Raw genomic sequence first — 24,961 nt, 5'->3', positions numbered from 1 at the left:
CTGAGCAAATTTCATGATTGGGATCGGCTGGAAAATGATCGGAAATCGTATTTTAAAATCGATATTGAAATCTCAAGATCGGCTCAACCCTAGCAACCATGTCCTCATGGACTTTATATCCATCCATGAGGCCAGTGTGCGTCTTGTAGAGGCCAACTTCAAAGGGTCTTTACAGACTCCCGCCTCGCGATCTCCTGCTCTCCTTTGTACCCTGCGCTTTATTTGATGTTATTTTGGGGTTTAGATGTTACACTCGGCCTGCAGAGGTCATATCACAGCCGGCAGTCTGGCCCACACACATACATACAACACATCACATTAAAGCTCTCACATCACATGACACAATAGATTGCACAATATCTGACCAAGGAGGGAGCTCACATTATATGGCGTCACGGCGGTGATGGGACATCACGCTTCACTTTGGAATGTTGGCAGAACGCTGCATAGGTGAAGTGGAAAGTGGAACCAGAGGTGGACAGCTGGGCAAGGTTCACAGCCACGTGATGGGAGATGGGCAACGATGGTAAATGACACTACCCTGATCTAGGTACTGAGAGTGACGGCACTTAGGGAAGACGTATTCTGTAGTGGAATGAGGTCAGTAGAGCTCATGCCCACAGGCTGAAAGACACAACTAAAGATCAGTGAAAACAGCTTATTCTGATCACTGCCTGGACTTACGGGTTTCTACAGAGGTTCGTAATGACTGATCAAACAGGAAGTGCCATGTGGTAGATGGCACCAATTTGGTCAAGTATGACGCTTATAATTGACTAGTGCCATCAGTCTAATCATGAGGTTGTTGGAACATCAGCCTATCCTTTGGGCCTGGCACCATATCAAACTGAAGAAACATCTGCATGGATTATGGGTTCCCTTAAAGGACCTGCAAATATCCTGAGATATGGAAATATGTACGGCTGGAAAAGCACAACTGTCTTACTCTCAGTCTCTATAGGAGACCTAGAGTGGTCTCCTATAGAGACAGGTGGGATGATATGGGATATGAAGATACGTATGGCTTGAAAAACCAGGACTGCCTTACTCTCAGACTTGACCCTATATTGTCCCCTGAGCAAAAACAACTCATTTTCTGGAATTGACTAGACTTTAGCTTTCTATTTGTCTTGGTGCCTATATTTGCTATTGGGGATCATTCTCAGTAGAATGAAGGACATCTATCTCACCATGAGGTTTCTGGAGAAAACATGAAAAGGTGACCAATGGTTGGAAATCCATGTGTCTGTGACCAATGTCCAGCATGTTCTAGTATCTGGTTCCACTCTAGCTGATGGATGGGGACGTTTAGAGAAGGCATTTTGGTTATCCAGTTGGGTCTTGGCACTGTGGGCACACGGCCATGTCTTCCACAAAACTCTCCACCTGGATTGTGCTTATAAAGAACTCAAATTTGGTCTGAAGAAGTTCTGTGGCCTCTTGAAGAACAATGTTAGCCTCACGAGTCTCATCTGTGAATGGAAAAGAGACTTAAAACACTCATTGTAGTTGTTCTCATCACTTTTACTATATCAATATGCTTCCACTGTTGTCAAAACGTGTTGCCTGGAAGTGTCCAGAATATCCTCACATGTTGTTAGGGCTGGCATTACATACAATGGACAGACGCATTGTCCACCAGAAATTTGGAAAAGGATCATGAATTAGTTCTGGATTTTTTTATTTTATTTATAATTCTTTCTCTTTTGGGTCTAAGGTTAGATCAAACTTATCACGAGAAGATCAACTCACCAATTGCCAGATGTACAGACACTGCGTTTTGACTGAGTGTGAGAGCCCAAAGCCGTAGACTGTGCACAGACTGGACGCCCTGGATAGACATAAGGACTTCCTTCACTGTAGCATGTTCAATACTGCGGGGCCTGCCTGGAATCAAAGCCAAAAATAACCTGAGAAAGCCTGACACTGGAGAAATATTGGTAACCACAAAGGAATGAGGTCGGGGAAGTGACTTGTGTATCGTTCCACCCATCATGGTGGCATCTACATCAAGAGCTTAATCCTTGTCTTCTCATGGCTAAAGAACTTTTTTCAGGTTTTGTGCCACTAGTCTATTCACTGAATAGATCGGGAGATTACTATAAGCCCACAGGCTAGGGTTGGTCTCCACCAACTATTGACGATAAGTATGATGTAACGAGATGGGAGTTGTAAGGGTTTAGCAGAAAGTACCAGGTAAAATGTCACGTCAGTCTACCAGACCATTGATGCCAATGTGAAGCTGCAGTAGATGTTCACCACAGCATTCCTCAATACAGTCCGCGAAGGAAGCAAATAGGATTGCATCTCTATCCTCTAAGACATTTATAATCGCCTACATTTCCTCTTTGTCTAGATCCTGTCCTGGACTAAATGTGAGATGTGGACTCAGTCCTGCTCGATAACTAGAGTCCCCTATTGGACCTATCTCTACGACCTCATTCTCGGACCCTACCACATTTCTCATTCTTCCGTGATCAGTTTTAGTCTTCCTCCTCTTCTTCCAGTGGCCAAATTTTCAGACTTACCTTCCATCAGAACCCAAAACACGTCACGTAAAATGGTGGCCGTTGTTGCCAGTACAAAGATGGAGAAGAGGAAAGTGCAGACGGGATCGGCAATCTTGTACTGAGGCTGCAATAAGAAGATAAATACAGACGCATCATGAGCTCCGGAATAAGACTGGTCATAGAGAAGAAAACCAAGGATTAAGCCCCTCTCCATCTCCTCATGACTATCTCGCACATTCCTTGTATCATCTTTTCCATTTCTCTGGATAATCTCCTCATTCTTCCCCATGTTCTCTGCTCCATCTCCCATCTCCTGGTATCTTGTACCCCTTCTTCCACTCCTTATCCCCACCTCCTAATTTCCTTCATATCCTCACTCTCTGCTCCCCCCAATGATCCCCTCACTGCTTTTGTCCGCTGCCCCATTTCCTCACTAATCCACCTTACTCCTTGGCCCCATCTTAACTCCACTACCCCATCACTGCTCCTTGTATCCTACCCTGCTGTTATCTCCTAACTTCTCTTCATTTCCTCTTCCACTTTTGCCCTGATTCTTCCCCTTCATTCTTGTCCCCTCTGCTCCATTACCACAGCCCGACCTCCCTCCTTCTACTCACTTTGAAGTATATAATAATGGCTGCCACCATCACGCCAATACTCTGTAGAAGATCTCCAATCACGTGAATGAATGCTGCTCGGACACTTGTATTTCCATGATGACCCAAGTGTAAAGACAGTCCGCTGCTGTGACTGTCTCCAATCTTTTCATATCCTGAGCCATGGCTGTGTCCATGGAAGGTGGTGGACTGGTGGAGGATGTAGGCCATTCTGACAAATACAAACCACAACCTGTATCATTATATGGAATAATCTTCATCCTGAAACATTCACGATACTTTCAGAGCTTCATCCCTTCATACTACCTGATAAATGCCGCCATCTTGTAAGGGGGAACATCTATGGCATTCATTCTATTGTAAGATGTTCCTTTGGCTAAAGTTCAGACAGAATGTTATAGATATTGACCTGAGTCTTCTACTGAACATAAACAAAGGACAGATACCAGGGACAAGGCAAAATCCCATAATTTACCATAAAATCAACCTAAACCTAAATCCAGCCTCGTGGAGTCACTTGGAACTCTAAATTCAGCCTATTCCATTCTATAACCAGAAAATGGTCACTGAAGAAGAGGCTAATTCAAAAAGGACAAGAGAGAAGGTGACTAAGAGGTGATTAGGAAAGGTTCTTGCTTCGGGAGCTTTGTCTTGGCCCATGTCGAGGCCTCACATACTCACATAATGTTGACGACGACGGCACAACCAGACGTGATGAGCATGACGTGTCCATCGATGTCATAGTCATTATTGATGATCCGTGCAGTGGCCAGGTACAACAGAATACCAGTGACGACCCAGATCGAGAAGATGGAAGCCAGTGCCCCCAGGATTTCTGGAAGTTATATGGACACATCACATGATCATACACCACGAGCACTAACCAATGACCCTGCTATAGCTATGGCTTGGGATTCTCTGCTACGTCCCTAATAATCATGAAGACCGAATTAAGGACATTTTATGTAGATTGAGGTAATACCACTATAGTGTCAAAGGTGGAAGGGTCTCGAATATGCCTCGCTCTGGTCTCAACTAGTCTTTAGCTTATAGGTAGCAGCTGATACAGGTAACGAGTAACATGGGATGGACTTTGTATAGAAGTCGAAAATGTTCTTGGTTAGAAACAATGACAATGGTGGGATGATAGGGATCACCATGAAGACAGTATGTTAAGTCTGATACGTGAGATCCAGACCCTGATTTACATCATGAATGTTTCCATATGGGTCATGGACATCACAATCTCCATATTCCATGATTCAGCACATTACCTCTACTTGGTCTGACACCTCCATTCTCAGTCAGTAGTGGTATAGATGGTACATTAGTAGTCTAGTGGCCGCTAATAACGATGAGGGTCATGATGAAGACAGATTATAATTTGTCCTTCTTTGTTTTAGTGCAATAGATGTAGTGTGATCGCAGATCAATGATGGAATATGACCATGTCCAGAGGATGGTGTAGCACCCACCTGAGCGGTGCCAGCCGAATGTCATGTCTTTTGTTGGTGGTCGGCTAGATATCCACAGGGAAAAAATGCTGACACACATACTGCCCAGGTCAGTGAGGAGGTGGGCTGCGTCCGTCATAATGGCCAGGCTATGGGCAATGTACCCTCCTAGAAGCAGACAGAAACATCACGGGAGTATACGAAGCACTTCACCAAGAACCTGTTCTAGCTCCTCAAGTTACCTGCAACTTCCCCGATCATGAAGATAAAACACACCACACAGGCAAAGTACAACTTCTTCCGAGCATGGAGCTTCTGTTGACTGTCGGATGAGCAGGGACCATGACAGTGATGTGACACTGATCTCTCTAGTTCAATGGACACACCTGAACCCCCATTCTGGAAAGGGAACCCTGGGAAGAGCTCTTTGGTGCCTGTGAAAAGACTGCAGCAAAAAGTTACTGGATATGACATTGGGAAAAGATCAGATCACGTATAAGATACAACGAAGACTGTAAGTGTAAAGATGTAATGGTGTGAAGGAACCTGTGACCCGCCTGGCTGGCTTAGCCACAACGGTCATGACTAGCTCGTGACAATAGAGCCCGTCAGTGGGTGGACTATATCAGGAATAAGTCACCAGTCCGTTCATGAAGCCAATGTATTGGAAGAAGGAAAAATCAATAAAAGTAAGGATCTCGACAACTGTGAAAAGGGACAAATTTTGATGGCAATGGGTCAGAGGATCTCAAAAACAGTAAGTCGTGGGGGTTGTTCTTGCAATGTAGAGGTTTGTTCCTACCAAAAGTTGTCGTACATGTTGCTGCTGGCTATGACAGAATGGTCATGCAGCGAGCTGTGTGTGGTGTAAGGAGTCTCCCAGGAGAGACAAACTGCTACCAATCGCTCAACACTATTTTGGAGTGTGGAATCAAAGGCACCACCAATGTTTTCACTGGAGCCTGCTGCAAGGCAGGATGGACTTGGGTCCTCGAAAACCCAGGTCATGAAACTAAGGAACATGAGACAATAGGTGCACTACAAAAATAAAGAAAGAAACAAATTACCTGTAGGAGAACAAAGGGGGTATTAAACTAACCAACGTCATACCAGTAGAACACAAAATAACCAAAAAACAAGTATCCGAGACAGAGCAGAGGTGGAGTCCAAGCCAAAAGTCAATACCAAGACGTTACCACCAATTCCAAGTCAGCAACAAAGTGGGTCAAACCAGGAGACATCGGGCTGTGTAGCAACATACTGACCCCTGTCCACCACCCAAAGAACCTGCAATGGGCACAATAACCATCAGAACTAGACCACGAACTTAAAAGGTATGCTGCCAATGTTTTGGTCTTAGGATAGCTTGAGAGTTTATGTGAAGTCCATGCCACGATGGCCAGAGCTGTTTTGGTAGCACAAGTGAGACTTACAGAATATTAGGTGAGTAATTATAATGTAATGACTGATCAATGTGTACCTGGTGCATCTCATGTGCCGACACTCAAGCTAGACAGGGGGAGCACTAGTATCAGGGTAGGCCTATCAGCTGGGCAGCCTGTAGCCATAAGACGCAGAACTCCACCAACAGACTTAGAAGGAGGAGAACAGACCTAGGAGGAGCAGAGAGTATCGTAGAAGGTGGTGTCCTATCTCCTTATAGATTGTAAGCTCTTGTGAGCGGGGTCCTCACTCCTCTTGTGTCCTCCTCTCTATCTCCCCATAGATTGTAAGCTCTTGTGAGCGGGGTCCTCACTCCTCTTGTGTCCTCTCTATCTCCTCATAGATTGTAAGCTCTTGTGAGCGGGGTCCTCACTCCTCTTGTGTCCTCCTCTCTATCTCCTCATAGATTGTAAGCTCTTGTGAGCGGGGTCCTCTCTCCTCTTGTGTCCTCTCCTATCTCCCTATAGATTGTAAGCTCTTGTGAGTGGGGTCCTCTCTCCTCCTGTGTCCTCCTCTCTATCTCCCCATAGATTGTAAGCTCTTGTGAGCGGGGTCCTCACTCCTCTTGTGTCCTCTCTATCTCCTCATAGATTGTAAGCTCTTGTGAGCGGGGTCCTCACTCCTCTTGTGTCCTCCTCTCTATCTCCCCATAGATTGTAAGCTCTTGTGAGCGGGGTCCTCACTCCTCTTGTGTCCTCCTCTCTATCTCCTCATAGATTGTAAGCTCTTGTGAGCGGGGTCCTCATTCCTCTTGTGTCCTCTCTATCTCCCCATAGATTGTAAACTCTTGTGAGCGGGGTCCTCACTCCTCTTGTGTCCTCTCTATCTCCTCATAGATTGTAAGCTCTTGTGAGCGGGGTCCTCTCTCCTCTTGTATCCTCTCCTATCTCCCCATAGATTGTAAGCTCTTGTGAGCGGGGTCCTCACTCCTCTTGTGTCCTCCTCTCTATCTCCTCATAGATTGTAAGCTCTTGTGAGCGGGGTCCTCACTCCTCCTGTGTCCTCTCTATCTCCTCATAGATTGTAAGCTCTTGTGAGCGGGGTCCTCACTCCTCCTGTGTCCTCCTCTCTATCTCCCTATAGATTGTAAGCTCTTGTGAGCGGGGTCCTCACTCCTCTTGTGTCCTCTCTATCTACTCATAGATTGTAAGCTCTTGTGAGCGGGGTCCTCTCTCCTCTTGTGTCCTCTCCTATCTCCCCATAGATTGTAAGCTCTTGTGAGCGGGGTCCTCACTCCTCCTGTGTCCTCTCTATCTCCTCATAGATTGTAAGCTCTTGTGAGCGGGGTCCTCACTCCTCTTGTGTCCTCCTCTCTATCTCCCCATAGATTGTAAGCTCTTGTGAGCGGGGTCCTCACTCCTCCTGTGTCCTCTCTATCTCCCCATAGATTGTAAGCTCTTGTGAGCGGGGTCCTCACTCCTCCTGTGTCCTCTCTATCTCCCCATAGATTGTAAGCTCTTGTGAGCGGGGTCCTCTCTCCTCCTGTGTCCTCCTCTCTATCTCCCCATAGATTGTAAGCTCTTGTGAGCGGGGTCCTCACTCCTCCTGTGTCCTCTCTATCTCCCCATAGATTGTAAGCTCTTGTGAGCGGGGTCCTCACTCCTCTTGTGTCCTCCTCTCTATCTCCCCATAGATTGTAAGCTCTTGTGATCGGGGTCCTCACTCCTCTTGTGTCCTCCTCTCTATCTCCCCATAGATTGTAAGCTCTTGTGAGCGGGGTCCTCTCTCCTCTTGTGTCCTCTCCTATCTCCCTATAGATTGTAAGCTCTTGTGAGCGGGGTCCTCACTCCTCCTGTGTCCTCCTCTCTATCTCCCCATAGATTGTAAGCTCTTGTGAGCGGGGTCCTCTCTCCTCCTGTGTCCTCCTCTCTATCTCCCCATAGATTGTAAGCTCTTGTGAGCGGGGTCCTCTCTCCTCTTGTGTCCTCTCCTATCTCCCCATAGATTGTAAGCTCTTGTGAGCGGGGTCCTCACTCCTCTTGTGTCCTCTCCTATCTCCCCATAGATTGTAAGCTCTTGTGAGCGGGGTCCTCTCTCCTCTTGTGTCCTCTCTATCTCCTCATAGATTGTAAGCTCTTGTGAGCGGGGTCCTCACTCCTCTTGTGTCCTCCTCTCTATCTCCCCATAGATTGTAAGCTCTTGTGAGCGGGGTCCTCACTCCTCCTGTGTCCTCTCTATCTCCTCATAGATTGTAAGCTCTTGTGAGCGGGGTCCTCACTCCTCTTGTGTCCTCTCCTATCTCCCCATAGATTGTAAGCTCTTGTGAGCGGGGTCCTCTCTCCTCTTGTGTCCTCTCTATCTCCCCATAGATTGTAAGCTCTTGTGAGCGGGGTCCTCACTCCTCTTGTGTCCTCTCTATCTCCCCATAGATTGTAAGCTCTTGTGAGCGGGGTCCTCACTCCTCTTGTGTCCTCCTCTCTATCTCCCCATAGATTGTAAGCTCTTGTGAGCGGGGTCCTCACTCCTCCTGTGTCCTCTCTATCTCCCCATAGATTGTAAGCTCTTGTGAGCGGGGTCCTCACTCCTCCTGTGTCCTCTCTATCTCCCCATAGATTGTAAGCTCTTGTGAGCGGGGTCCTCACTCCTCTTGTGTCCTCCTCTCTATCTCCTCATAGATTGTAAGCTCTTGTGAGCGGGGTCCTCACTCCTCCTGTGTCCTCTCTATCTCCTCATAGATTGTAAGCTCTTGTGAGCGGGGTCCTCACTCCTCCTGTGTCCTCTCTATCTCCTCATAGATTGTAAGCTCTTGTGAGCGGGGTCCTCACTCCTCCTGTGTCCTCCTCTCTATCTCCCTATAGATTGTAAGCTCTTGTGAGCGGGGTCCTCACTCCTCTTGTGTCCTCTCTATCTCCTCATAGATTGTAAGCTCTTGTGAGCGGGGTCCTCACTCCTCCTGTGTCCTCCTCTCTATCTCCCTATAGATTGTAAGCTCTTGTGAGCGGGGTCCTCACTCCTCCTGTGTCCTCTCTATCTCCTCATAGATTGTAAGCTCTTGTGAGCGGGGTCCTCACTCCTCCTGTGTCCTCTCTATCTCCTCATAGATTGTAAGCTCTTGTGAGCGGGGTCCTCACTCCTCCTGTGTCCTCCTCTCTATCTCCCTATAGATTGTAAGCTCTTGTGAGCGGGGTCCTCACTCCTCCTGTGTCCTCTCTATCTCCTCATAGATTGTAAGCTCTTGTGAGCGGGGTCCTCACTCCTCCTGTGTCCTCTCTATCTCCTCATAGATTGTAAGCTCTTGTGAGCGGGGTCCTCACTCCTCTTGTGTCCTCTCTATCTCCTCATAGATTGTAAGCTCTTGTGAGCGGGGTCCTCACTCCTCCTGTGTCCTCCTCTCTATCTCCCTATAGATTGTAAGCTCTTGTGAGCGGGGTCCTCACTCCTCCTGTGTCCTCTCTATCTCCTCATAGATTGTAAGCTCTTGTGAGCGGGGTCCTCACTCCTCCTGTGTCCTCCTCTCTATCTCCCTATAGATTGTAAGCTCTTGTGAGCGGGGTCCTCACTCCTCCTGTGTCCTCTCTATCTCCTCATAGATTGTAAGCTCTTGTGAGCGGGGTCCTCACTCCTCCTGTGTCCTCCTCTCTATCTCCTCATAGATTGTAAGCTCTTGTGAGCGGGGTCCTCACTCCTCCTGTGTCCTCTCTATCTCCTCATAGATTGTAAGCTCTTGTGAGCGGGGTCCTCACTCCTCTTGTGTCCTCTCAATCTCCTCATAGATTGTAAGCTCTTGTGAGCGGGGTCCTCACTCCTCTTGTGTCCTCTCTATCTCCTCATAGATTGTAAGCTCTTGTGAGCGGGGTCCTCACTCCTCTTGTGTCCTCCTCTCTATCTCCCCATAGATTGTAAGCTCTTGTGAGCGGGGTCCTCACTCCTCTTGTGTCCTCCTCTCTATCTCCTCATAGATTGTAAGCTCTTGTGAGCGGGGTCCTCTCTCCTCCTGTGTCCTCCTCTCTATCTCCTCATAGATTGTAAGCTCTTGTGAGCGGGGTCCTCACTCCTCCTGTGTCCTCTCTATCTCCTCATAGATTGTAAGCTCTTGTGAGCGGGGTCCTCACTCCTCCTGTGTCCTCCTCTCTATCTCCCTATAGATTGTAAGCTCTTGTGAGCGGGGTCCTCACTCCTCTTGTGTCCTCTCTATCTCCTCATAGATTGTAAGCTCTTGTGAGCGGGGTCCTCACTCCTCTTGTGTCCTCCTCTCTATCTCCCTATAGATTGTAAGCTCTTGTGAGCGGGGTCCTCACTCCTCTTGTGTCCTCTCTATCTACTCATAGATTGTAAGCTCTTGTGAGTGGGGTCCTCTCTCCTCCTGTGTCCTCCTCTCTATCTCCCCATAGATTGTAAGCTCTTGTGAGCGGGGTCCTCACTCCTCTTGTGTCCTCCTCTCTATCTCCCCATAGATTGTAAGCTCTTGTGAGCGGGGTCCTCTCTCCTCTTGTGTCCTCTCCTATCTCCCTATAGATTGTAAGCTCTTGTGAGCGGGGTCCTCTCTCCTCCTGTGTCCTCCTCTCTATCTCCCCATAGATTGTAAGCTCTTGTGAGCGGGGTCCTCTCTCCTCTTGTGTCCTCTCCTATCTCCCCATAGATTGTAAGCTCTTGTGAGCGGGGTCCTCTCTCCTCTTGTGTCCTCTCTATCTCCCCATAGATTGTAAGCTCTTGTGAGCGGGGTCCTCTCTCCTCTTGTGTCCTCTCCTATCTCCCCATAGATTGTAAGCTCTTGTGAGCGGGGTCCTCACTCCTCTTGTGTCCTCTCCTATCTCCCTATAGATTGTAAGCTCTTGTGAGCGGGGTCCTCTCTCCTCCTGTGTCCTCCTCTCTATCTCCCCATAGATTGTAAGCTCTTGTGAGCGGGGTCCTCTCTCCTCCTGTGTCCTCTCTATCTCCCCATAGATTGTAAGCTCTTGTGAGCGGGGTCCTCACTCCTCTTGTGTCCTCTCTATCTCCTCATAGATTGTAAGCTCTTGTGAGCGGGGTCCTCACTCCTCCTGTGTCCTCCTCTCTATCTCCCCATAGATTGTAAGCTCTTGTGAGCGGGGTCCTCTCTCCTCTTGTGTCCTCCTCTCTATCTCCCCATAGATTGTAAGCTCTTGTGAGCGGGGTCCTCACTCCTCTTGTGTCCTCTCTATCTCCTCATAGATTGTAAGCTCTTGTGAGCGGGGTCCTCACTCCTCCTGTGTCCTCCTCTCTATCTCCCCATAGATTGTAAGCTCTTGTGAGCGGGGTCCTCACTCCTCCTGTGTCCTCTCTATCTCCTCATAGATTGTAAGCTCTTGTGAGCGGGGTCCTCTCTCCTCTTGTGTCCTCTCCTATCTCCCTATAGATTGTAAGCTCTTGTGAGCGGGGTCCTCTCTCCTCCTGTGTCCTCCTCTCTATCTCCCCATAGATTGTAAGCTCTTGTGAGCGGGGTCCTCACTCCTCTTGTGTCCTCTCCTATCTCCCCATAGATTGTAAGCTCTTGTGAGCGGGGTCCTCTCTCCTCTTGTGTCCTCTCTATCTCCCCATAGATTGTAAGCTCTTGTGAGCGGGGTCCTCTCTCCTCCTGTGTCCTCCTCTCTATCTCCCCATAGATTGTAAGCTCTTGTGAGCGGGGTCCTCTCTCCTCTTGTGTCCTCTCTATCTCCCCATAGATTGTAAGCTCTTGTGAGCGGGGTCCTCACTCCTCCTGTGTCCTCCTCTCTATCTCCCTATAGATTGTAAGCTCTTGTGAGCGGGGTCCTCACTCCTCTTGTGTCCTCCTCTCTATCTCCCTATAGATTGTAAGCTCTTGTGAGCGGGGTCCTCACTCCTCTTGTGTCCTCCTCTCTATCTCCCCATAGATTGTAAGCTCTTGTGAGCGGGGTCCTCACTCCTCTTGTGTCCTCTCCTATCTCCCTATAGATTGTAAGCTCTTGTGAGCGGGGTCCTCACTCCTCTTGTGTCCTCCTCTCTATCTCCCCATAGATTGTAAGCTCTTGTGAGCGGGGTCCTCACTCCTCTTGTGTCCTCTCTATCTCCTCATAGATTGTAAGCTCTTGTGAGCGGGGTCCTCACTCCTCTTGTGTCCTCTCTATCTCCTCATAGATTGTAAGCTCTTGTGAGCGGGGTCCTCACTCCTCTTGTGTCCTCTCAATCTCCTCATAGATTGTAAGCTCTTGTGAGCGGGGTCCTCACTCCTCTTGTGTCCTCTCTATCTCCTCATAGATTGTAAGCTCTTGTGAGCGGGGTCCTCACTCCTCTTGTGTCCTCCTCTCTATCTCCCCATAGATTGTAAGCTCTTGTGAGCGGGGTCCTCACTCCTCTTGTGTCCTCTCTATCTCCTCATAGATTGTAAGCTCTTGTGAGCGGGGTCCTCACTCCTCCTGTGTCCTCTCTATCTCCTCATAGATTGTAAGCTCTTGTGAGCGGGGTCCTCACTCCTCCTGTGTCCTCTCTATCTCCCCATAGATTGTAAGCTCTTGTGAGCGGGGTCCTCACTCCTCTTGTGTCCTCCTCTCTATCTCCTCATAGATTGTAAGCTCTTGTGAGCGGGGTCCTCTCTCCTCCTGTGTCCTCCTCTCTATCTCCCCATAGATTGTAAGCTCTTGTGAGCGGGGTCCTCACTCCTCTTGTGTCCTCTCTATCTCCTCATAGATTGTAAGCTCTTGTGAGCGGGGTCCTCTCTCCTCTTGTGTCCTCTCCTATCTCCCTATAGATTGTAAGCTCTTGTGAGCGGGGTCCTCTCTCCTCCTGTGTCCTCCTCTCTATCTCCCCATAGATTGTAAGCTCTTGTGAGCGGGGTCCTCACTCCTCTTGTGTCCTCTCCTATCTCCCCATAGATTGTAAGCTCTTGTGAGCGGGGTCCTCTCTCCTCTTGTGTCCTCTCTATCTCCCCATAGATTGTAAGCTCTTGTGAGCGGGGTCCTCACTCCTCTTGTGTCCTCTCCTATCTCCCCATAGATTGTAAGCTCTTGTGAGCGGGGTCCTCTCTCCTCTTGTGTCCTCTCTATCTCCCCATAGATTGTAAGCTCTTGTGAGCGGGGTCCTCTCTCCTCTTGTGTCCTCTCTATCTCCCCATAGATTGTAAGCTCTTGTGAGCGGGGTCCTCTCTCCTCCTGTGTCCTCCTCTCTATCTCCCCATAGATTGTAAGCTCTTGTGAGCGGGGTCCTCTCTCCTCCTGTGTCTTCTCTATCTCCTCATAGATTGTAAGCTCTTGTGAGCGGGGTCCTCACTCCTCTTGTGTCCTCCTCTCTATCTCCTCATAGATTGTAAGCTCTTGTGAGCGGGGTCCTCTCTCCTCCTGTGTCCTCCTCTCTATCTCCCCATAGATTGTAAGCTCTTGTGAGCGGGGTCCTCACTCCTCTTGTGTCCTCCTCTCTATCTCCCCATAGATTGTAAGCTCTTGTGAGCGGGGTCCTCACTCCTCTTGTGTCCTCTCTATCTCCTCATAGATTGTAAGCTCTTGTGAGCGGGGTCCTCACTCCTCGTGTCCTCCTCTCTATCTCCCCATAGATTGTAAGCTCTTGTGAGCGGGGTCCTCACTCCTCTTGTGTCCTCTCTATCTCCCCATAGATTGTAAGCTCTTGTGAGCAGGGTCCTCACTCCTCTTGTGTCTTCTCTATCTCCTCATAGATTGTAAGCTCTTGTGAGCGGGGTCCTCTCTCCTCTTGTGTCCTCCTCTCTATCTCCCCATAGATTGTAAGCTCTTGTGAGCGGGGTCCTCACTCCTCTTGTGTCCTCCTCTCTATCTCCCCATAGATTGTAAGCTCTTGTGAGCAGGGTCCTCACTCCTCTTGTGTCTTCTCTATCTCCTCATAGATTGTAAGCTCTTGTGAGCGGGGTCCTCACTCCTCGTGTCCTCCTCTCTATTTCCCCATAGATTGTAAGCTCTTGTGAGCGGGGTCCTCACTCCTCTTGTGTCTTCTCTATCTCCTCATAGATTGTAAGCTCTTGTGAGCGGGGTCCTCACTTCTTCTGTACTGCGCTGTTGTATATGTTGGCGCTATCTACATGTAGATTATTACTGTGCAGGGTTTGGACACAAGGACCACTATTCATCTCTATGACTATGATGTATTTGTGGCCCCTGAGGTGTATGTCACACCATGAGGGGCCTCCCTTAGCTATATACCCTGGGTCTCTGAGATATATACAGGCTCCTCAGGAACAATGGATATAAAGAGACAACCCCCCCCCCTCCCCATATACAGGGGCTCTTATCAGGAGGGACACAGCTCATTAATCTGCAGCGGGGCAGCGAGCCGTGGACATGGCCGCTTCCCCCACACACTGATTTACTGGGCTCACCCTAATAATGATCCTATTATCTGCTGCTCCACTATCATTAACTTCACATCACTGACACCGCTTCACCCAGCAGTAATATAATAATGGGAAGGGGGGGGGGTCCTGACTCCTGGTAATGCACCTACAGTACATGCAAGTCAAAATATGTGGTCAATCTGATGTCTGGGATCTCTTGTTATTACATGGGGTCAGTCTAATATCCTCTTATTATACAGGGTCACTGTGATCTCTTATTGTAGGGCTTCACCGATCTGTGATCTCTTCTTATTATATGGGCTCTGGGGCAGACCTCCCAACTTTTGAAAAGCAGAAAGAGGGATAAAACGTGCGGCGCGCAAATTTGGCTCCACCCACTTTTATGTTGACTCCGCCCATTCTCATTCATTTTTCATGTGCTCCCACACGGTATAATCCTCCTACAGTCACCCGTAAATTATGTCCCCCCCTCCATCTCTCCCCCAGTTTCATATACACCCTTCATCTGCCCCTAGTTTCATGTCTCCCCCCTCCATCTCTGTCCCCAGTTTCATATCCCCCAAGTTTCATATCCCCCCGTCTCTGCCCCAGTGTCATGCCGTTCTTCCCCCCTTAATTTGCCCCAGTGTCATGCCGTTCTTCTCCCCCTTCATCTGCTCCAGTGTCATGCCGTTCTCCCCCCCTTCATCTGCCCCAGTGTCATACCGTTCTCCCCCCTTCATCTGCCCCAGTGTCATGCCATTTCCCCCCCTTCATCTGCCCCAGTGTCATGCTGTTCCCCCCCTCCATCTGCCCCAGTGTCATGCCGTTCTCCCCCCTTCATCTGCCCCAGTATCATGCTGTTCTTCCCCCCTTAATTTGCCCCAGTGTCATGCTGTTCTCTCCCCTTCATCTGCCCCAGTGTCATGCCGTTCTTCTCCCCCTTCATCTGCCCCAGTGTCATGCCGTTCTTCTCCCCCTTCATCTGCTCCAGTGTCATGCCGTTCTTCCCCCTTCATCTGCCCCAGTGTCATGCCGTTCCCCCATTCATCTGCTCCAGTGTCATGCCGTTATCCCCCTTCATCTGCCCCAGTGTCATGCCATTCTCCCCCCCTTCATCTGCCCCAGTGTCATGCCATTTCCCCCCCTTCATCTGCCCCAGTGTCATGCCGTTCCCCCCCCCTTCATCTGCCCCAGTGTCATGCCGTTCCCCCCCCCCTTCATCTGCCCCAGTGTCATACCGTTCTCTCCCCCCCCCCTTCATCAGGCCCTCTACATTATGTTCCACCTTAATGTTTAACACAAACAAACACTCACACTCACCTTCCCTCGCTCCCCCCCTCATACACATAGTTGTAGGCGCGGTGTGACGTCATCATATCGCGTCTACAAATGCCGGAGCGCAGCGGTAAGGCAGGAGCTGAGCTGTGACAGCTCCTGCTTTAAACGCCTATGTGTTCATTTCAGGTTGAAATCGGGACATACCTCCCCCCGACTGGGACCGCGGGACAGGACACCGAAATCGTGAGTGTCCCGCAGAAATCGGGACGGTTGGGAGGTATGCTCTAAGGTTGAGTCGATCTTGAGATTTCAGGATCGTTTTTAAAATCTGATTTTCAATCATTTTCCAGCCGATCCCGATCGTGAAATTTGGTCGATCGCCGATCGGGATCCGATCTTTCCCGATCACTCAACCCTAATGGGCTCTCTCTGATCTATGTGATCTCTTCTTATTATATGGGGTCATTCTTATGTCTTGCAATCTCTTTATTACATATGCTCAGTCTGATCTCTGTGATCCCCAGTGGTGTAACTACCGTGGTAGCAGCTGCCACAGGGCCCGGGACATTAAGGGGCCCGGCGACAGATGCTAACGCTGCGTTTTTATTTTTAATAGGCCGTTACTGGCTGGAGTTACCTCAGCCGATAACAGGCCCTATATACTTACCGATCCTGGCAGGGGCCGGGATCGGTGACGGCGTGGGCCCCACAAGCACTATTATACTCGGAGGTCTTTTCGGACTCCCGAGTATAACGATCGGAGGCCTGGGAGAGATAAGATAGCATAAAAAACTGTGTTATTTACCTCTCCAGGCAGGCTTCGGCCTACTTGCATGACGTCATATGACCCGTGACACAGGGCTCCAGTCACATGACGTCCTGGAAGATGGCCGACAGCGACGGAGCATGCAGGGGAGTCGGGAGATAGATAAGTAACAGTAGTTTATGTTTGTATCCCTCTGGGTCTCCGATTATTATATTCTGGGGTCTTTTCACACCCCAGAGTATAATAATTGTTCATGTGTGTCCACTATGGGACATAATACTGTGTGCGGGGGCCACTATGGGACATAATACTGTGTGCGGGGGTCACTATGGGACATAATACTGTGTGCGGGGGCCACTATGGGACATAATACTGTGTGCGGGGGCCACTATGGGACATAATACTGTGTGCGGGGGCCACTATGGAACATAATACTGTGTGCGGGGGCCACTATGGGACATAATACTGTGTGCGGGGGCCACTATGGGACATAATACTGCGTGCGGGGGCCTCTATGGGACATAATACTGCGTGCAGGGGCCACTATGGGGCATAATACTGCGTGCAGGGGCCACTATGGGGGATAATACTGCGTGCAGGGGCCACTATGGGGGATAATACTGCGTGCAGGGGCCACTATGGGACATAATACTGTGTGCAGGGGACACTATGGGGGATAATACTGTGTGCAGGGAGCACTATGGGGGATAATACTGTGTGCAGGGGCCACTATGGGACATAATACTGTGTGCAGGGGCCACTATGGGACATAATACTGTGTGCAGGGGCCACTATGGGGCATAATACTGTGTGCAGGGGCCACTATGGGGCATAATACTGTGTGCAGGGGCCATTATGGGGGATAATACTGTGTGCAGGGGCCACTATGGGGGATAATACTGTGTGCAGGGGCCACTATGGGACATAATACTGTGTGCAGGGGCCACTATGGGGCATAATACTGTGTGCAGGGGCCATTATGGGGGATAATACTGTGTGCAGGGGCCACTATGGGGCATAATACTGTGTGCGGGGACCACTGTGGGACATAATACTGTGTGCGGGGGCCACTGTGGGGCATAATACTGTGTGCGGGGGTCACTGTGGGACATAATACTGTGTGCAGGGGCCACTATGGGACATAATACTGTGTGCAGGGGCCACTATGGGGGATAATACTGTGTGCAGGGGCCACTATGGGACATAATACTGTGTGCAGGGGCCACTATGGGACATAATACTGTGTGCAGGGGCCACTATGGGACATAATACTGTGTGCAGGGGCCACTATGGGACATAATACTGTGTGCAGGGGCCACTATGGGACATAATACTGTGTGCAGGGGCCACTATGGGACATAATACTGTGTGCAGGGGCCACTATGGGGGATAATACTGTGTGCAGGGGCCACTATGGGGTATTATACTGTGTGCAGGGGTCACTATGGGACATAATACTGTGTGCAGGGGCCACTATGGGGGATAATACTGTGTGCAGGGGCCACTATGGGACATAATACTGTGTGCAGGGGCCACTATGGGGTATAATACTGTGTGCAGGGGCCACTATGGGACATAATACTGTGTGCAGGGGCCACTATGGGGTATAATACTGTGTGCAGGGGCCACTATGGGACATAATACTGTGTGCAGGGGCCACTATGGGACATAATACTGTGTGCAGGGGCCACTATGGGGGATAATACTGTGTGCAGGGGCCACTATGGGACATAATACTGTGTGCAGGGGCCACTATGGGACATAATACTGTGTGCAGGGGCCACTATGGGGTATAATACTGTATGCAGGGGCCACTATGGGGGATAATACTGTGTGCAGGGGCCACTATGGGACATAATACTGTGTGCAGGGGTCACTATGGGGATATAATACTGTGTGCAGGGGCCACTATGGGACATAATACTGTGTGCAGCGCCACTATGGGACATAATACTGTGTGCAGGGGCCACTATGGGACATAATACTGTGTGCAGGGGCCACTATGGGGTATAATACTGTGTGCAGGGGCCACTATGGGACATAATACTGTGTGCAGGGGCCACTATGGGACATAATACTGTGTGCAGGGGCCACTATGGGGGATAATACTGTGTGCAGGGGCCACTATGGGGGATAATACTGTGTGCAGGGGCCACTATGGGGGATAATACTGTGTGCAGGGGCCACTATGGGGGATAATACTGTGTGCTGTGATCACTCAGATTTCTTTGTGATCCTCGGTCTGTAGATTTGGTGAATTTAGTAGCGTGTGGATCAGTTTGGTCATTGGGTGACGCAGGGATGACGGGTGTCGGGGAGACGTCAGGGTGACGTATAGATTGTATATTGTATGACACATATAGATGTAATGTCTCATATCACATAGTAATGGGGTGAGGGTCCTGGGTGGGAGTTGTGTACATGGGACGTATAGATTTATGGGACATGTAGAGGATATATAATGTGTGTATGGATTTATGACGTGCACAGGGTGCGTATACAATATTATATTATCTATATCTGGGGTATATGGTGATATCTGTGTGAGGTTTTGTAGTATCTGCTCTATCGGGTAGAGGGTTCTGCATTTGGGATGTGCGAGGATTTGGCGTGTGGGGAGATCTACGTGATATGTGGAGCGTGCCGAGATTAATGTCATGTACGTGCGGTTAAGGCTTTACATGGGAGTGATATGTATGTGGTTATGGGGTGTACGTGGCTCACATGGTATTGGTATGTATATGATGTGTGCAGGGTCCGGGTGTTACAGGAGGTGCGGGGTGCATTGTGTGCGGAGAGGACTGTAATGTGCAGGGGATGGTCTCATTACATGATGCATGGGGTCTGGGAGCTGATCATAGGGTGTAGGGATGCTGACTTATAGGGGCATGCAGTGTATGGGGTGTATTTTGGGGCGAGTTGTCACTAACCTCTTGATTTTCAGGGCACCCCCTCCCTGGTTGGGCTCCACTAGTCTTCGCGTCTCCGAGTCTCCCCCAGGCTCCATTCTGTGTGGTGCGGGCTCCAGTTTGGGGTTATACTCCCATGTCTCGGTGTATGAGGTCCAGACGCAGTGTAGGGTGTGATACAAAGTCCGGTGAGACGATCTGCAGAGGGGGGGGGGGGTCCGGCGCTGGTACAAATCCAGGTGCAATGTGTGACAAAAATTCTGGGCTGATAATCTGCAAAGTGGGGTTCAGCGCAGCATCAGATAGGATATGGTCTAGTGCAATAATCTGCAGAATAGGGTCCTGGGGAGGAGAATAATCTGGGAGACTGTCAGGTGAGAAACAAGAGAAGAATCTGATGGGACAACTGGTGCAATAATCTGCAAAGTTGGGTTAGATGGGATATCAAGTCCTGAATGACGATCTGCAGAGTGTGGTCCTGGCGCGGTGCGACGTCTGCTGCAGAGTGTGAAGTGTGACACTGCAGCCGGAGCGATGTGCGAGCGATCAGACGAGAGATCGCAGCTGGTGTGAGGCGAGTCAGGAGGAGAGGGTTTCCTGAGGTGAGAAGGGCTCCCCCTACTGGTCACTGTCAGGAACTACCGCACACTCCTGTCTGGATGTCATCTGTCACTGGTGCGTCCGGCCGGCTCTCTGCGATTTTATTAGTCACCGATTATCGCATTTTATTCTCATTTATCGAAATATTTTTTTTCCAGGGTAAATTATACTTTGTACCGGTCCGTGGAATATTCCAAACTCAGAATGGGGTGGAATTAGTGAAAAAACCGAAATTGCGCCACCGAATGTTTTTCCTATTCGTCATGTTTTTTACCTTTACAAAAATTCCAAATTTTGAAAAATGCAAAAAAAAAAATTTAGTTGTCATTTTGTGACACTTGTAAGTTCTCTGTTTTTGCGTACGGAGCGGTGTCAGGCGTCTTTCTTTGCGTCACATGATGTCACTTTTATTTATACCATTATGGGGAACGTCGGATCTTCAGATCACTTTGTATTCGATTGTATTTCGGAAGCGAAAAAAAAATAAAAATTTGGTTCTTTTGACTTTTTTGATACTTGTATAGTTCAGGAATTTTTGGAGGTGGGGAAGGCGAATGTGTCTATGGGGGGAGGGGGCGCTATTGTTCTTTTTGATCTAGGGAGAATTTTTTTAATAAACTTTTTCAAAAAAATTTAACTCCCTTTTGGGATTTTGAACTGCGATCTTTAGATCACGCGCCTTATCGACTGGAAATCGAGCCCCAATGGGTATATAGACATGACAGGTCGGGGAGTGTTTATAGGTCTCCTGTGATCTCGCCATGCGAGAGCCATGCTGTGACAATAAAGGTGGAGGCACCGGAGGAGGCCTTTTGGGTTAATGCTGTGACTGAAGTGGACTCAGATCATGGATATAACCGTCGGGCAGGGGCGTCGTTGTACTGGGGCCCAGGAGCCTTAGGGGGGCCCATAAGAACCGACATCAGTATTGAGATTGCAGATTCCATCTGGCCCATAACCCAAGGAGACCCTCAGATTACCCAAACCACACTAAGGTGGATTAAACTCCTCAACACCCAGAACCATCACGATCAGGAATTCGTTGTAGGGATGAGGTAGGGGGACCCAGAAAAAAGATTGCATCGGGGCCCACAAGATTGTAGTTACGCCACGGCCACCAGGTCTACACTACATGAAACAGGAGACAGTCGGAGCAGGCACCATCGTTAAAGACCCCACATAGTAATGGTACGGTAGACGTCGGGAAGGGGTTAATGTCCAAGTGACGGCAGTAGACATGCACTGTCCTGGATATAACTGATGCTCCATATGTTGATGCAGGAAACAATGATGGCCAGGTATCCTCCACTACGGCCAGGCACCGGCCATCAGTTATCTAAAGACGATGGAATCCAATGTGCCTGTGCTGAATATCGTGCGGTACAACACGACGCCACAAGAAACATGGCCCGGGTAAGAGTTCAGTTGGCACAAAATGAAATTACTGAGTGCTGGGCAGGTCATTACGTCTGTGAGCCTGATGTTACCCTGAGGTGCAGGACGTCAGCCAGAGGCCGGGACAGACCTGAAGAGGATCCCGGGGAACCATCAGCATCAGACACTACAAGGGTGCTCAGGTGAGGAGTTTATTCTTACCCACCTCCCCCCTGGGCCTCCATTTATTATCCTCTACATATGAGGAATATAATAATAGGACTATGTGCCAAACACGTTAGGTCTATCGGAAATCAGAGGCTTGAACCTTACGAATATTTATAGAAACAAATCTTGTGAGGGTCGCCCATCTATATTTCCACAACCACCACCACCACGTAACACTAGAATAGACTCACATTAGTCAGTCTGACTTTTCCACATAAGCAAGTGATGCCGCCATATAATGAAGGTGGGCCGAAGTTCCTACATTGGTCGCTGGATGACCACGGCTTATTCGCTGCCTACAGACCTTGTGCACTCTAATGGTTTTGTGGCAATAGAGAGATAAGTCACCACCAGCACCAGCAATGCTCGCACTTGCTAAATTTCTTCTATTGTCACCTGCTCCTGAGATGTTTTGGCTCCAAGTTGGCCAAATGTAAATTTATATAAAAAAACAATTTTTTTTCCCTAAAAATTCTGTATAAATAGGAGCTTGTCACAGAAATAAAAGGACAATGTCTGGTCTCACTGGCACTATATGAAAAAAATATATATATTGTGCCTAAGGTTGAGCGATCGGGATCGGATCGGATGACGATTGGAATTCCGATCCTGAACTTTTCCGGCGGGATCAAGGTCGGTAGTTATTTCCCACAATGCTTGGCTACTGGCCAAGCATTGACTAACATTAGAGTTGAACGATCGGGATTGGAGAAGATCGGATCCCGATCGGCAATCGAGCAGATTTCACAATCATGATCGGCTGGAAGAAGATCGAAAATTGGATTTTAAAAACAATCCTAAAATCTCAAGATCGGCTCAACCCTAATTGTGCCCATTGGAACGATGTGCGTCCCAAAACGGTCACCTGACACAGCCTGAATGTAGGAGCACAAGCACGGCAGCAACCTCACAGCAATGGCTGCCGAACACAGTCATACTTTTTGGTGCAGCATTGCTCACAGCCATCGCTTTAAGGTTGTTATGCCCAGAAATTGAACTCTGAGTGGGACACAAGGGCACTACACATTACAGGTTTCCCCAAATGGTGCAAAATAAAAATTGGCAAGACAAGTTTTCTTGCAAAGAATAAGCCCTCACATAACTACTGTATGTCGACAGAAAAAATAAACGTCTGAATTTTGGAAAGCGGGTAAGGAAAATATGAAAAAAGTCGAGTATCAACGTCCAAACTACCCAGTGTCCTTAGAGGGTTAAGCGGCTATGACCCCCTCAGTGACCTCACACACATATAGTCTCTCATGAATGACTTAGGGCTCCCTGCAAGGCACTATGTGGAGCCCATTTGGCTCTAGGCCATGTGACCCTTCTTCTTCATCATGCACTGATATGTAAAATAATAGTTTCCTACTTGAGTGATTAGTCCGAAACAGATCCCAAAAGTTTGACACATCCGGAATCTTATGAGATGATAGGAGGGGCTAAATTTTACAGTTCCAGCTCGTGCAGAAGGGCCACATTGCCCAGAATACTCTATTTTCTCGAAGGAGACCTTTACAATCAATGTGTGTTGGCTCCAACAACTCAGATATGAAAAATTTAGTAACTACACAACGCCATGATGATCTCTGGTGGCATATGGAAATGAGAAGATAGCTGATGGTACCTCTGGTAGTCTATGGTTATTGGCATCACCTCTGGTGGTATAGTGTGATGAGGGGGTTAGTAATCGTACCTCTGATGGTGAGAGGATTTATGGAATATTTCCAGGTATTCGATGGTCAGGATGGTATTTGAAATTTCCCAGGGGTCAATGGTAGCTCTGGTGGTTTATGGTTCACTGGGGTAATGTCAGTATCTCTAGTGGTCTGTGATGGTGAGGAGGACAATCAGTGATCTGCTCTGGACTGGGTTGCGATCCTCTATCTACAGTTCGGTGTCTCTGGATTAGCTGAAATCCCTTTTCATATTGCGATGCTCTTTAGAGTGTCAAAATTTGGTTGGGGTTGTTACGGTGTCTTTAATCAATTCCACCTCTGGCATGAGATGTATCGGAAATAAGAAGCTCCAGTGGAAGCTCCATTGTGAACGCACAGTGGCCGATAGCAAGCTGTAGATAATCTGAAAGTCCAGGGTGTGAAAGTGCCCCAGGAGAGGTGAATGTTTTGGGTGCCTGATCTTACTGGGGGTGGGATAGCACATGTCCACCCACTTCACAGTCTGCCATTTCTGCACACTCACCTCTACTTGGCCAGGTCTACAGGTAGCCACAATACGACCAATTTTTATAATTCTCGCTGGATGTTCAGGCTGTAACATCGCGCACATATATATTTTTTTGTCACTGTGTATTCTGACATTTCCTTGGTCACAAAACCATTTATGGTGTGGTGGCCTTATATGAAGTTCTTCTTGGAGGATCTTAGGTTGTGTGTGGCCATCAGGTTCCTTGCCCCCTCTTCGAACCATGGCTTCCCTCTTGGGGAAGCCAACATTGACTCAGTTCCTTGGTGGTGGCAGCTGGAACCTAGATGGGTTCTTACTAAGCTCCAGTGAAGAAGGTTATAGATCACCGAGACTTGCAGGACCTTCTGGCTCAGAGAGGTGGAAAAGTTATAGGGGGGGGGGGGCCTTCTCCCTTTGGAAAGGTCTTGCAATTGACTGCATCTTTGTGCACTTTAGAAAAAATCCAGTTTTCCTTCTTTCTATTCTTCAGACCTTCAGATAATGTGGACAGGTCCTCCAAAGGGTGCAGGTGGAGGCCACAGGAATATGTCCTTCACAGTGTGCCATACAGACTTTTCTCATGACAAGTAGAAGTCAGAGAAATATAGTCATCAAAGTCTGCCACACCATCTCTCCCATGGTAGGGGTAATGTGGGTATACTCTCCTTCCCAATCTGTTGGGTTCTTGGGCATATGCCATTCTTTCTCACGATCAGTAGGCATCATGGGGATATACTCTTCACAGTGTACCACAACCCCATTCATAATCAGTAGGGATCATCGGGATATGTTCTTTGCAGTGTGCCAAAACGGTTTCTCTTCCACATTCTATAGGGTTCACGGTTATAAGCCCTCCACAGCGTGCCAAAAGTTCTTCTCGCTTACGAACAGTAGGGATCATAGTATACGTCCTCTGTCATGTTTTGCTCATGATTAGTTGGGATCATCAGACTGTGAAACTTACAGATCTCCTCTATCCTCCACTCCACTAATTCTTGCCATTCTCTGTGAGAAGATCCTGGATCAAAAGCATTATAATATTTATGTTGTTTAAAGTCCATTGTCTAGTCTTCTGGTGTCCAACATGGTGCTCTACCACCTGACCTCTCTGGCAACCATATTGCTGGTATGGTGTTCTCCCTATGGACAATGTACAGAGTGCTCAGCTGTGCCCGTGACTCCAGTACATTACATTCCACCTGTGTATTGTAGGTAATGGCTCAGATTTGGGCTTTTTGTCTGGTGGATTATCTTCATCCAGTAAATGGTGTTTCATCTGCTCCCTGATGACCACGTATTAGTTTTGGCTCCAGCTGAGCCTCAACACAATCCCAGCTTTATAGTAAATATCTTAACAGAAGTAAAGGGCCCATCACATTGTCC

At 48.6% G+C, this 24,961-nt stretch overlaps 1 protein-coding gene across 1 annotated transcript; it reads right to left on the bottom strand.

Moving 5' to 3' along the window:
- Positions 1-1,310: 1,310 nt before the first annotated feature.
- SLC30A3 (solute carrier family 30 member 3) lies at positions 1,311-19,290 on the bottom strand. The gene is made up of 8 exons (XM_075269380.1): positions 19,214-19,290; positions 4,824-5,026; positions 4,603-4,749; positions 3,809-3,962; positions 3,128-3,338; positions 2,529-2,634; positions 1,753-1,887; positions 1,311-1,472 (listed from the first exon to the last, which is right to left on the bottom strand). Exons 1-8 carry the CDS (start codon positions 19,288-19,290, stop codon positions 1,327-1,329), a joined length of 1,179 nt encoding a protein of 392 aa, XP_075125481.1. The 3' UTR covers positions 1,311-1,326.
- Between the last annotated feature and the right edge of the window lie 5,671 nt (positions 19,291-24,961).

The sequence above is a fragment of the Leptodactylus fuscus genome, chromosome 3, assembly GCF_031893055.1.
Source record: "Leptodactylus fuscus isolate aLepFus1 chromosome 3, aLepFus1.hap2, whole genome shotgun sequence".
NCBI lineage: Eukaryota > Metazoa > Chordata > Amphibia > Anura > Leptodactylidae > Leptodactylus > Leptodactylus fuscus.
Note: the sequence above shows the minus strand (reverse complement) of the source record. Positions and strands in the feature narration are given on the sequence as shown.